Genomic DNA, 11206 nt, shown 5'->3' with positions numbered 1-11206 from the left:
GCAGATCCACTCAGAGGCTGCACCACTTTGCGTCTCCACCAGGGAGCCCAGGGGCTCTCGATCCTCCAGGGCCTTGCACACTTGCTGTGTTCACATCAGTACGTTTAATTTATTCCTCAGTTACAGTGGATGTACCGTATACTATTCCAAGTGTACAGCACGGGGGTTAGATATTTACACACCTTATGATGTGACACCCCAGTGACTCTAGTGCCCCCCCCCTTAAAAATAACGTCTGCAGTAGTCGTCCTGAGGAGTGTGCAGTGATATTCGCTGTGGTTCTGTCTGGTGTCCCTTCCCTGGGTTTTTGATCCAAGTCAGGTGGGAAGTGAGGATTCACATGCAGGAGGCAGAGACCACTCCAGGGACAGAGGTGGGTGGGCGGGGGCCCAGGGCAGGTGCAGTCCCACAGGTGACAGGTGTGGGTGAGACCAGTCTTGACCATCACGTACCCAGAGCCCANCCTTAAAAATAACGTCTGCAGTAGTCGTCCTGAGGAGTGTGCAGTGATATTCGCTGTGGTTCTGTCTGGTGTCCCTTCCCTGGGTTTTTGATCCAAGTCAGGTGGGAAGTGAGGATTCACATGCAGGAGGCAGAGACCACTCCAGGGACAGAGGTGGGTGGGCGGGGGCCCAGGGCAGGTGCAGTCCCACAGGTGACAGGTGTGGGTGAGTCCAAAGTTGTGAGCAGCATGTACCCAGAGCCCAGAAAGCAGGTGAGAACTCAGGGCTCCAGGAGGAGGAAGAGGGGGGCAGAGGCTGCAGGCCCCTGGGGCCTGACTGAGATCCAGGAGAGAAGGGAGGAGACCTGGGCAGCAGTGGGGCTGAGCTGTGAGTGGGGTGAGTGTCAGACCTGGAGCCAAACCCTGGAGAAGGAGACGGACCACACAGGGGGCCAGGTCCCCGCTCCTCCTGCACACTTCTGAGGACAGAGTTCTAAGCACAGGGCACCCTCACCAGGTGCACCATGAAATTCACAGAATGGACGGGATTCTTGGTCTCTTGGGCTCTAGTGAGATCTGTGGGTGCTGAGGGAGGTCCCTCCTGGGGACCTGGGGACTAATCTTTCTGGCAGGAGCTCCCTTGTGTCCATCCCTGTGGTCCGTGTGGCCACCTGTGCCAGGTGTGCCCAGCCTCTGCCAGAATCCCCACCAGGATCAGCAACACCACGCCAGCCAGGCTGATGCGGACACAGTTCCCCACCGTGTAATTCTGGGAGGCAGGGGCTGGAAGCAGAGCACAGGGGTCAGTGACAGGTGGGCAAGAATCAGCCAATCCCAGGGCCTATGAGACAGGAGCTCCTTCTTAATTGGGTAGGCCTGTCCCTCCTAGCACTGCCCTGGACATGCTCTCAGGTGACTTACCTGTCTGGGAGACTGGTCTTGTGGATGTGGGGGTGACTTCAGGGGTTGTTCCGGGGACTGAGAAAGGACAAGTGTTTGTCTCCTGCAAAGACCCTCCCTTCCATGGGAGCACCCAGCCCATACCCTCCCCACCTCAAGGCCCCTGGGTCCACACCCCCAGGCTTCACTACCAGCGACCACAGCTCCCCAGTGCAGGGCCCAGTGCAAACTCAGACTTGGTCAGGGATCCAGAGCGAGTCTCCCATCCTCACTCTCACACCCCCAGGCTGAACAGGCCTCTTGCTCTAGAAGATGCAAGATGTCCCTGCCTGCTGAGGGTCCACCCCCCAAGAAAGAATCAGGACCCCTCCCCATTGCCACCCCAATGCCCACTCCCCAGCAGAGCCCCACAGAGGAGTCCCTAAGGCTGAGGTCCCCACTTTCCAGTCCAGGAGGGGCTTCTGATGAGATGGCTAAACTCTCCAGGGGCTCCTGTGAGGGGGCAGGAGAAGCCCTGAGCCCAGGTTCCTCCTCGGCCCCTCCCTCTCAGCCTGGCCCTGCAGCTCCCACAGTGTCCACACCCAGCCTCTTTCTCTGCCCCTCTCAATACGGAGGACGCCCCTGGTCTCTCCAGAGAGGGAAGAGGGACATGTGAGGACACCAGAATGGAATTCATGCTTCTACATGTTTGAGAGCCTGGACACCCCTCAGAATGTCCTGTCACTCTCCACATGAGCACAAAGCAGTTGGACCCTGGTCCAGAGACAAACAGGTGGGTGGCAGCCACCTCACCTGGCAACAAGGCCAAGGGGACCTGAAGGCTGGACACACCTAGCAAGGCCACTGTGTCTCCCACAGTCCCCCAGGGCAATGAGGGGTCATGGGTCAGGATAACCTGGACCTGTCCATGGACCCAGGGAAGTCTGACTCACAGCCCCATGAAGAGCGAAGGGAGAGACAGTTCCAGGTTTTGAAGGAACAAGTCCTCCCTCCTTGTCACCATCCCTGAGCCAGTCACTTAGACTCTGACTCCAAGACCTCTCGGGAGCTGACCACACAGACGGGAAGGACAGCCTCATCCCAGAGGTCCACCAAAGTACTGTCCATACCTGGTCAGAGACGCCATGAACTTCGTGACTTGCCCAGGGGTGGATGGACCACCCACAGGGGACACACTGCCTGGGGGCCCCACAGAGTCTGCCCAAGTGCACAGAAAAAGCTTAAAACCATTCTGAGTGAAAGGACCAAAGGTCCCTTGAAGGAGGTCTGTCCCTGGAAGCCCACTCCCCACCCAGTCCTGCAAGACAGCTCCCAGCCCACCCCATGCTGGGGCTCCGTGCTCAGACCACTGTGGTGTCCAGATGGGACCAGGGCTCCAGAGTCCTGAGCCAGGTGTGAAGTCCAAGGGACAGGAGTGCAGAGGGGCAGGGGAACCACAGGGCTGGGGGCCAGAAGTAGGACAGGGAGCCTGGGACAGAGAACAAAGGTGGGGACAGGGTGCAGGGACCTGGGGCAAACCTGAGGGTGGAGATGAGACATCCTCACTTGCCACCTTCAGCTCCAGGATCTCACTGTGCTGAGACCAGCTGGACCCATCATGATAGAGGCAGAAATAACTTCCAGCAGTGATTTCATTCACTGAGTAAATGGGGAACCTGGCCTCTGCCCAGTGTGAACCACGCTGAGACACACTTCTCTCATCCCAATGGAAATATCTTCTGTCTTTGTACTCCAAACGGAATGTGTCAGCCCCAGCTGGGCCCCAGCACAGGATGGTCACAGGCTGGCCCGGGCGGACCACAGGGCCCGGCTCTGCCTTGATGGATGGTTTGGGCAGGACCCCTGGGAGGAAGCAGAGCAGATCTCAGGGTCCCTCAGGAGGATGTCACCACACTGACTCTCCCCAGTTTCCTGGGTTCCCTTCCGTGTTTTTAGCAAACGTGCAGAGTTGTGCAACCATCCCCACTACCCAGTTTACAACCTCCCACCATCCTTTCCCCAAACACCACCCCCCGCATCCACTCCAGTGACTGTGAATCCTCATCACTGCAGAGTGACCCCCCGGACACAGGACCCTGAGTCCTGGTCACAAAAGTTGGGCTTTTCTAAGGGTGACAGCAGATGGGGGTCCTGAATACATCTCCCTGCCCACGGCCACTGTCTGGGGGACAAAGACTCTGGGAGGGAGGCAAAGGGTGAGGATGATGGGTCACGTGTGGGGACAGGGAAGCAGGTGTCTGAGATGTAGGAGTGACCCGGGCTGGGTCTGAAGGGCAGCTGGGCGGCACTGTGGGGCCAATGGGGACTGGAAGTCCATGGGGGTGGAGCTCCACCCAGACCTGGTCATAAGGCCCCAGGGGGTGGGGATGCCCACTGCATTTTCTACCTTCCTCCCAACCTGTTCTTATTTTCTTATATGAGGGTCCTGACACCCCATGTGTCCCGTGGTCAGGGAGGGCGAAGGAGAGACCTCGTAGCCCCGACACAGGAAGATGGTACCCACAGCACGTGATCCCCAGTGGAGGCAGGCGCTGGCTGAGGCTCTCCATCCCTTCACTCCCTCCCTCGCTCGGTCTTTCAACCACATCCCAGTTCCTCTCCATCTGTCTACAGAGGCCCCCCATGTGCCACTGGCCCCACAAACATGAGGCTCACACACGGGGAGCTGCCTGCTCCTCTGCAGGGAACAGGGAGCGCAGAGGCTGCTGAAGGGACCCTTGCACACCCACAGCCACACACAGTGACATGCACCCCGTGTGCGTGGGGGAGTCTCGGGGCCAACAAGGGACAACGGTCCTCCTCTGGGAGACACAGGGGAAAGGGACTGGGCTTAAATACAAAGGCCACTTGGGACCCAGCCCAGTGAGAGGAGACATCAGCCTGGGAGGAGGTGGAGAGAGCCGGACAAGGGTGTGTGTGGAAGTGAAGGAAAGGCTGCGTCTCCCCAGATCAGTGGGTCAGACAGCGAGAGAACAGACCCACCCAGACAGAGACAGGGGCCTGGGTCTTGTCTGACCTGAAGATGAGCCATCAGAGGACTCTACGAAATATTAATACTTTGCCAGAAAACACAACATTCATGAAAAATGGAATTGAAAACGGTAGACTCACCCTCCTGCGTGTGGACGGCCTGGCCCAGGCAGAGCACTGGGGGAGAAGCTGTGGTGAGAAAAACGCCCAGCACCCGGCCTCCCCCCACCCCCGGGGGCTGCAGTCAGGGGCCCTGATGGAGGCAGGGCTCAGCCCCCGAGAGTGTCCGGCTCCCTCCTCAGCTTCACCTCTGAGCACAGACCTTCTTCTGGCTCTGAGTTTCAGTGAAGCCCCAGTCCCCTCTCTCAAACAGGTCCTGAGTCTGAACCTGTCCCCACACCCAGGTACCCTTGCCTAGGACTCAGTTTTCCATCCTCAGGCTTGGGTCAGGGCCAGACCTGAGAGGTCAGACCCCTGGGAGGGACCAGGAGTCTCCTGGGCTGGAGTCAGGACTCAAAAGTTATGCAGACTCTTCCTGAGGCTCCCATCTCCTCTGTCCCAGGACATCATCCCTCTATTCCAGGACTCACCGAGGACCAGGAGGAGGCTGGGATGGGGGCCCATGGCCAGACCTGCAGCTGGATGGTGAAGGACAGAGCTGCAGCCTGCACAGTGGTCAGGAAGTGTGGGGTTTGGGGTTTTCCTGAAGTTGCTACATCAATCTCTTCCCGCAAAGGGGAAGAGCTAATGCAGAAGGTCCTGGGTGCAGAATAAGTACAACACATGTGAGAAACTGAGAGAGACTGGTGCCGTGTCTCGTGCAGGAGGCTGTGCCTATGCCCAGAGCCCAGGGGACCACGGCAGGGCTGAGACCGTGTGCAGTACAGGGGTGGGGGTTGCAGTAGAGGCCGCTGGCTGGGCTCACCAGGGCTGGGCAGTCACTGTGGCCTCAGATCACAGGCGCTGTCTGTAGTCACTGCTGAGAGCAGGGCTCAGGCTGCTGACTGCTGGAGTCTCGGCCTTGGAGGTACACACTCCCAGTAAGAAATGCGTATGGCACATGGAGGGGAGGGAAGCTGACACACACATTCAAGTCTACAGATGCCAGCAGCCCATGACCTCAGCCTCCTGCAGCTTCCAGCCAGAGGGGACCCACAGGACCGTGTTATTTCCCACTACTGCCAAGGCCAAGTGGATCCTGGGAATTGCCACCCTTTCAGGACAGAATCATATGGGCTGGAGCGCTCAGCAAAAAAGACGCATCGAGCAGCAATGAAACCATGCAGTTTACCCACAATGGCACCGGCATCTGTGATGCCTAAGCCCTCCTGACCCCATCGCCTGGCCAGGACACATTCAGCTCTAGGTCCTAGAGAAAGGTTTGGCCCCAGTCTCGGGTGGGGTGTGGTGGGCATAGTGACAGCTGTGGTCAGGGTCTCTCTCTGGCCATCACTGTGATGACCGAGTCCCCCTCGGACACAGGGGGTCTGGTAAAGAGCCTGCCTCCTGCCCCTCCCCAGGGCCCAGTCATGTGTGTGCAGTCAGATCACCCCGGCAGACATCACAGTGACGAGTCCGCAGTGTATGTGGACATCTGGAAAAATGAGGAGAAACCCCAGACTGTCCCCGCAGCCAGAAACAAAGTCAAATGGACTCAGGTGCAGGAACGTGGGCCAACCAACAGGGGGCCNCTGTTCCTATGTTGGTTGTTTGCTTTTGTTTTTGTTTTAGGTGTGGTTGTTAATAACTGTGAGTTTGCTGTCCTTTCACTGTTCATGTTTTTTATCTTCTTTTTCTTAGGTAAGTCCCTTTAACATTTCATATAATAAGGGCTTGGTGATGATGAACTCCTTGAACTTGACCTTATCTGAGAATCTCTCTATCTACCCTCCCATTCTAAGTGAAAGCTTTGCTGGATAGAGCAATCTTGGATGTAGGTCTTTGGATTTCATGACTTGGAATACTTCTTTCCAGCACTTTCTTGCCTGTAAGGTCTGTTTTGAGAAATCCGCTGACAGTCTGATGGGTACTCCTTTGTAGGTGACTGTCCCCTTATCTCTTGCTGCTTCTAGGATTCTCTCCTTCATTTTAATCTAGGCTAATGTACTTATGATGTGCCTTGGTGTGTTCCTCCTTGGGTTCAACTTCTTTGGGACTCTCTGAGGTTCCTGGACTTCCTGAAACTCTATTTCCTTTGCCAACCTGGGGAAATTCTCCTTCATTATTTGCTCAAATAAGTGTTCCACTCGTGGCTATTCCTCTTCCCCTTATGGTACCCCTATAATTCGGATGTTGGAACATTTAAAGATGTCCTGGAGGTTCTTAAGCCTCTCCTCATTTTTTTGAATTCTCATTTCTTCATTCTTTTCTGGTTGGATGTTTCGTTCTTCTGGTCCGTTCCATTGATCTGAGTCCCAGTTTCCTTTCCATCACTATTGGTTCCCTGTGCATTTCCTTTTATTTCACTTAGCAGAGCCTTCATTTTTTCATTTAATTTGCAACCAAATTCAACCAATTCTGTGAGCATCCTGATCACCACTGCTTTGAAATGTGCATCTGATAGGTTGGCTATCTCTTCGTCTCTTAGTTGTATTTGCTGTGGAGCTTTGATCTGTTCTTCCATTTGTGCCATATTTATTTTTTTTGTCTTATCATGCCTCTTACGTACGAGTGGCAGAGCTTTAGGTGTTCACTGCAGGGGGTGGGGACCCATGTTGCTGGGTTGTGATGATGGATGTAGGAAGGGTCCGAGAGGGAACTATGGTGCTTTCTCCACTCTCTGTCCTATCTGAGTCCCCTCCACTGCTTCCCCCAAGCAAACTGAAACTTTCTGGTGCTCATTCCCATGGGGGGGTGGTCTTGTGTATGTTCTAGGACCCTGTGGGTCTCTCCAACGAACTCTCCTGTGAGGCTGGGAGTCTCTCCCTGCACCTTAACTCCCACAGGTGTTTTCAATCCGTGTTTTTGAGGCTTTATTTCCCGGCACTGGGACCCTGGGTTGTGCGGTCTCTCTCAGTTTAGCCTGGTTTATCTGTGTTCGAATGTGGGACCGCCCACTCACCCAGCCGCCTTGTGCACAGTGCCTCACTTCACAATCACCTCCTTGCTGGGTCTGCCGGTTGCCACCCTGTGCCCGGGGTCTGTCCGAAGCATCCTGCGCACCCAGGGTCCACCTGCTGCCGTCTTGCGTGCCTGGGTCGCCTTGTGTGCCTGGTGCCACCGCTTTTTGTGTAGCGACCGCTCTCTACCCGGCCGCCCAACTCCACCCTGTGTATCACTTGGAATGAGTGTGTCTATCTTTTAACTCCTTGGTTGTCCCACTTCCATACAGTTCAATTTTCTGACAGTTCTGGCTGTTGTTTTGTTTCTCATTGTTATTGTCCTTATTTTGGTTGTGTGAGGAGGCACAGTGTGTCTACCTATGCCTCCATCTTGGCCGGAAGTCTCTATTTAATCTTGTGATGTGAGGAGCCCGTGGTGTGTGATGAAGACATGGTGTGAGACTGTGTGTGTAAACTGTATGGCTGCTTTTGGTGCTTTTGGGTTCAGGGTCATGAACAGCAGGAGAAATCCAGCATCATTCCAGTCTCCGTCTTTAGTGTGGGTTCCCTTCATGGAGACGTAGTGACCTTTTGGTATCCCACCTCCCTGAGCCACACCAGGCAGTGCCTGGTTGTTTTTTTTTTTGTTATTGTTGTTCATTGTTGGTTATTTCTTTCCTCTTGGGGAGGGAGCCTGGAGGCTGAGCTCCAACACAGTTCCTACGGGAATGAAGCAGCATTGGGAGTTCAAGCTGTCGTGAGGTGTGTGGTCTTTGTTTTCTGAGGAGCTGTTGGTTCTCCCATCACGTTGCACCCAACGCTGCCTTTATGGGAACGTGAGGAGGGAAGTGGCTTTGAAGTCACACCCCATGTGGTGTCCTGGAGCTGGGGACTTCCAGGGCTGCATTTCATGTGGCAGGAGAGAAACGTGCTGGCCCTGTGGCCTCTCCTCTCACTCGTGGGAAACAGGTAAAACGTGTCTTTTATTTTTTTATATATTTTTAAAGATTTTATTTATTTATCTTTAGAGGGGAAAGGAAGGAGAGAAGGAGAGAAATATCAATGTATGGTTGCCTCTCATGAGTCCCCTGCTGGGAACTGGCCTGCAACTCAGGCATGTGCCCTGACTGGGAATCGAACTGCAATCGTGTGGTTCACAGGCCCACGCTCAATCCACTGAGCTACACCAGCCAGGGCTAAAATGTGTCTTTTAGAACTTCCTTCCCCCAGTTGGAAGACAAGAGCCATGAGAGGCTCTAAAACATAAAATCTGTGCTCCCTGGGCTCCCTGTCATTCTACACAGCTCCACTGGCCAGCGTGGCTCAGTGGACAGAGCACTGGCTTGTGAACCAAAGGGTCGTCAGTTCTATTCTCACTCAGGGCACATGCCTGGGTGGCAGACTAGCTCTCCACCGAGGAGCCTGTGAGAGGCCACCACACACGGATGTTTCTCTCCCTCGCTCTCTACCTCCCTTCCCTTCTGTCTAAAAATAAATAAATAAAATCTTTTAAAACCATAAAATACAATAAAATCTGCATCTTGACCCTTATGATAGATCAAGAAAACCAAGGCACATTTGTAAAGAGAACGTCTTCATTGGCCACCCTCTCCCTAGGTGACTGCAACTTGAAAAGGAGAGGGGAGAGCGAGTGCCTGGCTTCCCCAGCTGCGGGGGACTCTGCACCTACAGAGAAACCCTACATCCAACCCTAAATATGTTGGATGCAGGGTGATATCCCAAATACATAAAGAATTCATACAACTCCAAAATAACAAAAGGAAATGATTACAAAAGAGCACAGGAAGTAAATAGTTTTCAAAACAAGACTTACCAAGGGCCAACAGACACATGAAATGGTGCTCGACATCGCTAACCATCCAGGAAATGCAAACGAACCCCACAGAGCAACGTCCCGTCACACCTGTTGGAGGGAAGTGCTGTTGGTCGGGATGTGGAGATAAGGAAACACCCATCCACCCTTAGTGGGGATGGAAGTTGATGCAGCCACTGTGGGAAACAGAACGAAGGTTCCTCCAGAAATTAAAAGTGGTGACCAATCCTAGCATTCAGCAATTGTACTTCTGGGTGTATATCCAAAGCAAACGAAAACAGGACACTCAAAGGATAAAACTCCTGCCATGTTTATTGCAGCATTATTCACAATGTCCAAGCTAAGGAGTCAACTTAAGTGCCCGTCAGTGGATAGAGAAGATGCACACGGCCCTGGCTGGTGTGGCTCAGTGGATTGGGTGCTGGCCTGTGAGGAGAGATGTCGTTGGTTTGAATCTCAGTCAGGGCTCAAGCCTGGGTTGTGGACCACCTCCCCAGTAGGGGGCGAGTGAGAGGCAACCACACGTTGATGTCTCTCTCCCTCTCTTTCTTTCTCTCCTTCCTTCTGTCTAAAAATAACTAAATAAAATCTTTCAAAAAGAGAAAATAGGTAAAAGAAGATCATGTGTGAGTTTACCTGCTTTTCATATTTCATTTTTTTCATTCTAAGAAACAGAAACTAAAAAAATAGTCACCTCTGATACATGGGGGTACAAGGGGAAGGAAATAGAATCAACTGGTTGTCTCTCAGTGTGCCATCCCAGGCTGTCACTTCTGAAGCCTGAAAATATTCTACATATGCAAAACACATTAAGTCATAAAAGATGAAACAACACACTCTAACATAAATATAAACAAATAAAAACAAATATGAGGTTTTTGATATTCACTCACCATGGCTACATGGTAAAACCAATAAATATAAATAGGAAATCTATGAATTTGCTAGGAACTGGGGATTCGTAGCAAATAAGGGACACAGGTACCACACAGATGGACCTGTAACCTTACCCCAGGTGGGAAACACCTGTGTGGATGGACATGGTGTGCCCTCCCTGATACGAAAGGGTCCATACACAACAAAACCCCAGTAGTTTCGAGTTCACGTAACCCAAGGTCACGCTTTCTAAAAATTGTTCCTAATGGAAGGGACCCGAGACTGAGGGGGAATCTTGTCCAGGGCAGGAGCCCAGATGGGCCTGGGCTCCCTGTCATTCTACACAGCTTCCCAACGGGCCCGGCTAAGAAGAGCAGATGTCTCAGAAAGCCCACAGGGAAAGGACCTTCCGAAGACAACTCTGGTGAGCTGAGCGGCATCTCACAGGGAGGGGGCCCAGCTCCCCGCAGGACACAGGAACCTTGCAGGCAGCGGTGCCTGCCCTGGAGGAGCCCCTTCCTCCCCAGACTGGCTCAGACCCTGAGCAGAGAGGGGGCGGCGCTTCCCTGGAGAGGAGGAGCCCCAGCGAGAGCCAAGGGAGCCGCCCCTCCCCGCCTGCGGTCTTTGTGGGGAGAGGGGAGGGCGGGAGTCTCTCCGCCCACCCCTGCTCTCAGGAGACCAGGTGACTGGCCCTCGTCCTGTCCTGCTTTCTGACCGCATGGGGACCCAGCGCTGGTGTGGCCGGGCCAGAGAGTCAGGGTGTCATTGTTGACCTGACTCCCCCGTCCCAGGGGCCCATGGCCTGCCAGGCCAGGTTCCTGACTTTGGAGACCCAGTTTGGGTGAAGTGTCAGGAGATGAGGTCAGAGGCTTGTCAGAAACCTCTGCCCCAGTTTCCGGAAACTGTGGGGCATCCTGAGACTCCAGAGAGTCGGAGACCAGGCCTCTGAGACTCCCCATGTGCTTCTGTGACAAATGCGCGCCAGCATGGAGGCTCACAGCCCGGGATGTGTGATCTTGGGGTCCAGGAGGTTGGGAGTCCAAACCTGCTGACCTTGAGGAGTGTGTAAGGGCTGCCTTCTAGCCTGGAGGCTCCGGGGAGGGTCCCACCCTTGTTTTCCAGCCTCTAGAGACCCTGAGTCCC

General features: G+C 54.1%; 1 protein-coding gene and 1 pseudogene across 1 annotated transcript; one reads left to right on the top strand and one right to left on the bottom strand.

Moving 5' to 3' along the window:
* Window positions 1-479: 479 nt before the first annotated feature.
* Window positions 480-5097, bottom strand: LOC118983308 (leukocyte-associated immunoglobulin-like receptor 2). The gene is made up of 5 exons (XM_037040647.1): window positions 4903-5097; window positions 4454-4550; window positions 2850-3184; window positions 1364-1403; window positions 480-1225 (listed from the first exon to the last, which is right to left on the bottom strand). Exons 1-5 carry the CDS (start codon window positions 5095-5097, stop codon window positions 1059-1061), a joined length of 834 nt encoding a protein of 277 aa, XP_036896542.1. The 3' UTR covers window positions 480-1058.
* Window positions 5098-5148: 51 nt separating this feature from the next.
* Window positions 5149-10908, top strand: LOC118983323 (myelin protein zero-like protein 1; annotated as a pseudogene).
* The last annotated feature ends 298 nt before the right edge of the window (window positions 10909-11206 follow it).

This window comes from Sturnira hondurensis, unplaced genomic scaffold (assembly GCF_014824575.4).
Source record: "Sturnira hondurensis isolate 20B ecotype Veracruz unplaced genomic scaffold, ASM1482457v3 Scaffold0002735, whole genome shotgun sequence".
In the NCBI taxonomy this organism is placed as follows: Eukaryota; Metazoa; Chordata; class Mammalia; order Chiroptera; family Phyllostomidae; genus Sturnira; species Sturnira hondurensis.
Note: the sequence above shows the minus strand (reverse complement) of the source record. Positions and strands in the feature narration are given on the sequence as shown.